We start from the raw sequence: 5,282 nt of genomic DNA, 5'->3' as shown, positions 1-5,282 counted from the left end.
AATAAACTGGTGAATATAATAGAATCAGGGGCATAGAAAGGGAGTGGACTGACAATTCTTGGGGGGAAGGTAGTGGGGGGTGTGGGAAGAGACTGGGAAAAAATCATACACCTATGGATGAGGACATTGGGGAGGGTAAGGGCAGAGGGTGGGGTGGGAACCGGGTGGAGGGGAGCTATGGGGGGAAAAAAGAGGAACAACTGTAATAATCTGAACAATAAAGATTTAATTTAAAAAAAAGAGAGAGAGTTGGAGGAAAGGAGTCGATTACAGAGATATTCTGAATATAGAATAGAAAGCCCACGGGAGCCTACTGGGCACAAACACAAGCCTTCACTCTTATTTGGGTAACTAATGGTGTTGCCATTCACTGAAATATGAGCATCTGTGTTAGATGTGCTTTGGAAAGAATATAGTGAGTTCAGTTTTAATCAAGTGAGGTGCTGGCATCCAACCATCTAGTCAACAGCTGGAAATACAAATCTGGAGCTCAGAAATGGGATCAGAAATATAATATACAGATTTAGAAATCATTTAGTGTTTCAAACCTTGGGTGTGGATGAGATCACCCAGGAGGACTGGGGTCAGTGGCAAAAGAATGGGACCACAAATGGAACCATGGGGACAACAAAATTTAAAGGACAAAAAGAGGAAGAAGAGCCTAAAAACAACAAATCAACAGCAAAAAACTGAGTCACAACCAGCAGAAACAGAAGAATGTGGTGTCATGGAAGTCCAAGGAGGAAAACATTTCAACTTTGGAAAGTTATCCACAAGGCTTGGTAATTAGAAATATGAGGAACAATAAGTTAGTGTTTAATATTTATTGTAAGCTATTCCAGAGAAACCGGAAGAGGATGAGCTATGAATATTCCTTTTAATTTGTGTTCCTGCCCTTTCTCCAGATGTTGTTGCCCCAAGGGGTTGAAGAATAGATGTTGTAGCAGCTGCTCCTAATACTCTCTATCCCCCCGCCCCACCTACATCCTTCTTTGTGTCCCTGTGTTCCCTCTGTTCCCTGTGTTCTGCATCTGATAGCCAGGATGATCCTACCTAATACCAAGCCACATCCACTCTTAGTTCTTTGCTGAGCCTCTTCTACCAGTCCAGAAACTCTCTAGGCTGTATGGTGAAAAATGTGTATCTGAAAACGAATGCAGAATGAATGCTTTAGGTAGTTACTAAGAGGTGTGTGTGTGTGTGTGTGTGTGTGTGTGTTAAGAGAACATGCTAAGAGAAAGGGAGCAAGCATGACAGAGCTGGATAAGGAAAAATAAGGTACATCTAGAACACAAAATCAACTGATTATTATTAGTAATACATAGTAACATCAACTATAAAAGTGAGATACAAAGACAGGGCGACTTTTAAAGTGTCTCCTTAGAGACCTTTTTATGCTAGCTTAACTCAGTAAGTACAAAAGTTCAAAATTTATTTTTATTTCTCACGTTCAATATCTGACATCTGGATATCAGCTGCCCACAAGTATATATCTGATTTGTGAGGTACCAAAGAAAATGCTATCAGCTGAGTACTGGAGAGCTGACCAGGCAAAGAAGTGAAAAATACTCTGCAGTTCTGTCAAAATAAGAGGCATACAATGGGTATCAAGCAACTGGAAACACATTAGAGCTAATACTATCCTTTTTCCTCCACAGCTGAGCCAACAACCTCTCCTTTTAATCATTCCTGGCTCCAGATCTTAATCCTAGTGGTTGGGATTTCTGTGATCATTGTTATTGCAGTATTTTGTTATTGCTGCCTGTGCAACAGTAAGTGCTTTCCTATTATCATCCTGTAAGCCAGTGGTTCTCAACCTTCTGGCCCTTTAAATACAGTTCCTCATGTTGTGACCCAACTATAAAATTATTTTCGTTGCTACTTCATAACTGTAATGTTGCTACTGTTAAGAATCATAATGTAAATATCTGATATGCAGGATGGTCTTAGGCGACCCCTGTGAAAGAGTTGTTCGACTGCCAAAGGTTGAGAACCACTGCCAAGCTCTATTAGTACGATTTAGCATCTCTGTGAGATTTTAAGCTATTCTCATTTTGGGAAAGTCTATGGAAATTTCAGTGTCTCCTTTCCATGGCTCAGCAAGTTCTATTCACTCACTAGACAGACATTTCTTGAACACCTACTATGTGCCTGGCACTCTACTATGCAATGGAGTTACGGAGATAAGAAATCACGGCCCTCAAGACACTAAATTCTAATTTAGTCCTTTCATTTCCTCCCCCTAACTTTACAATATTTTCTTGGAGACACGGAGGCTTGCTAACTAAGATGAAAACATTTCTGATGTAATGTAATATTCTAATTTTTTATTCAGAATTTGAGAAAAATCATAAATGACAAGATTTGGGGGACAGGAATCATTTTCTTGGAGAAGGGTAAAATGCACTAATGGAGTTAAGAAACTACATAGCCACAAGTGATTTTACCAATTCTCAATTCTACAGAATATATTTTTGGGTGAAAGATCAGGAGTGGTTGAGGAAAGAAGATACATCTAGGATATTTTTCCCTACAAGTTTAAAAGTTTGGCTTTACATTTATACTTCCTTCAATCTCTAATTAAATGAAGAGGAACTGCTAGGCCAGAGTTAAGGCCGAGTTTGCCATGAAGGAGTATCAACCTTTCTTGGAGGAGAAATCATATACACTGAGGGAAAAAACATCTACTGATTGTTTCAACCTTCAACACAAAATATGTCAAAGGTCAGGGAAAACACTAGAGACTCTTTGTTATGAACAACTCAACCCATGGGTAGGATGAGAAAGGTCTGGTGGCTCAAGGATGGTTCTGATACAGACTACCAGCCTTATCTCACTAGTTCAGGTTTCCCATCCTTAGTACTATGGACATTTGGAACTGAATAATTATTTGTTTTAGGGGGCTACTCTGTGCATTGTAGCATGTTTAGCAGCATCCCTAGCTCTACTCCCTTTATATCAATAGCACTCCTTGCCCCAATAGTGACCATCAAAAATGTCTCCAAGCATTGCAAATGGCCCCTGTTGGGGAGGGGGTGGAAATCACCCAAGTTCTAAGCCAATCTGAAGGTTTGCTGAAATATATGGGCAGTTTAAGGGAAATTCACCTATCTGAATTTTTATTTTTTGTGTTTATCTTCAAGGACCTGCTGCAAGATGGAGAGAGAGAAGGAAGAGTGGGGAGAGTATGGAAATGAAAACAATCTTCCCTATCGTCTCAGGATCTGCAGAAGCATCAGGCTGAACAGAACATCTGAAGGTAGCGCCCTTTAGCTCTTCTCTACCATAGCGGGACATATGAGATCCTGGCCATCAGGAGGCACAGGGTTTTCTTCCTCCCAGTAGCAAATTTAAGATCTTCTACTTCTTACCCCACCTTCTCAAAAACCTCTTTCAGATTACTCTAAACAAAGGATTGGCACCTCTCTCCTCTTTCCCTGCAATTTCCTTCTTATAACCTCCTTTGCTGTTCTATTCTGCCATCTTGAAATGTTCCTCTCTTGTAAGCCAATTCAATGTCTTTCATTATATACAAAACACTAAGTTCATTTTGAAGTAATATTCCTGACCTAACTCCTTATTCTAATCATCTCATTTTCCCTGTTTCCCTCAGTAATGATGGACATAGATTCATGTCATTTATGAGTCACTCTGTACTAACTCAGCAACACCTTCATTGTTCTCTCTGCCTTTTAGTAACAGAGTCATCCTATTGATCCAACCAGAGCCAAATTTCATAAAGAATTATTTCTCATCAGGTTGGTGTGGCTCAGTGGTTGAGCATCGACCTATGAACCAGGAGGTCACAGTTCAATTCCCAGTCTGGGCAGATGCCTGGATTGTGGGCTCAATCCCCAGTAGGGGGCGTGCAGAAGACAGCTGATCAAGGATTCTCCTTCATCATTGAAAACATACCAACATTCGCATCATGGGGGTGCTGGAAGAAGAGAAGGAGCAAGAAATTGAAAACCTACTTGAAAAAATAATGACAGAAAACTTCCCTAACTTTGTGAAGGAAGTGCGTGTATACGTCCAGGAAACACATAGAGTCCTTAACAAGATGAATCCAAAGAGGCCCACACCAAGACATACATAATTAAAATGCTAAAGGTTAAAGACAAAGAGAGAATCTTAACCAGTTAACTGCCATTCATCCAAAATAGAAACCATCCCCACACGCCACGATATTTTGAATTTAATTTTAAAAAATCATCTGATTCTGGAGTTGAATAAAGGATGTCATCTTCCTCTTGCAAGGTCCTTGGTTCGCTTATTTCTTCATCTGATGCCATTTATGGGGACTTAATTTTATTTGCACAATATAATATATTGTGCAAATAAAGTGTCACAGTGAACCAAAAAAATCTCAAGTGTCGCAGTGTTTATCTCTCGTGAGTCTGAGTGGCAGCCCTATACTAGTATATCGATATTGGAATTTCTTCCCTATGTACTGGAATATTTACATATTTAAGTTACCATAATTTTCTTTACAAAGCCAGAGATGTCACAAACAAGTCTGATTTTTAAAATTGGGCGACCAGAGTTGATATGTGAGATTTGCAGCTATAGACGCGTGTGGCGTGTGGGGAAGGTCCGCCGCTTGTGTCTGTAGACACTTATGGCTACAAAGGGTTAAAAGCAGCAAGAGGAAGACAGTTGGTTCCCTATAAGGGAGCTCTCTAAGACTGTTAGCTCATTTCTCAACAGAAACTTTGCAGGCCAGAAGGGATTGGCAAGAAATATTTAAAGTGATGAAAAGCAAGGACCTACAAGCAAGATTACTCTATCCAGCCAAACTATCATTTAGAATGAAAGGACAGATAAAGAGCTTTCCAGACAAGAAAAAGCTAAAGAAGTTCATCACCACCAAACCAGTATTATATGAAATATTAAAGGGTCTTCTTTAAGAAGAAAAAGAAAATATTTTTTAAAAATGAATAAAATGGCAATAAATACATATCTATCAACAACTAAATCTAATCAAACAAATAAATAAATGAACAAGAAGAACAGAAACGGACTTATGGATACAGAGAACGTGTTGACAGTTGCCAGATGGGAGAAGAGGAGGGAGGATGGATGAAAAAGGTGAAGGGATTGGGAAGAACAAATTGGTTGTTACAGAATAGTCATGGAGATGTAAAGTACAGCACAGAGAATATAGTGAAAAATATTCTAGGAGAGAAACCAAGATGGCGGCATAGGTAAACACTGTAAATTGCTGCCTCCCACAACAACTTCAAAAATACAACTAAAAGACAAAATGGACATCTCCAGATCCA

At 39.5% G+C, this 5,282-nt stretch overlaps 1 protein-coding gene across 1 annotated transcript in view; it reads left to right on the top strand.

Moving 5' to 3' along the window:
* The window catches only part of CD80 (CD80 molecule), a 59,865-nt gene that overhangs the window by 37,185 nt on the left and 17,398 nt on the right, over positions 1-5,282 (top strand). The window contains exons 5-6 of the mRNA XM_014546973.1: positions 1,659-1,772; positions 3,144-3,259. Coding sequence (XP_014402459.1) covers positions 1,659-1,772; positions 3,144-3,244 — 215 coding nt within the window. The 3' untranslated portion in view covers positions 3,245-3,259. The remainder of the gene's footprint in view (positions 1-1,658; positions 1,773-3,143; positions 3,260-5,282) is intronic.

Source organism: Myotis brandtii, unplaced genomic scaffold (genome assembly GCF_000412655.1).
Source record: "Myotis brandtii unplaced genomic scaffold, ASM41265v1 scaffold46, whole genome shotgun sequence".
Taxonomy (NCBI): domain Eukaryota; kingdom Metazoa; phylum Chordata; class Mammalia; order Chiroptera; family Vespertilionidae; genus Myotis; species Myotis brandtii.
This window is presented reverse-complemented; position numbering and strand designations above follow the sequence as displayed.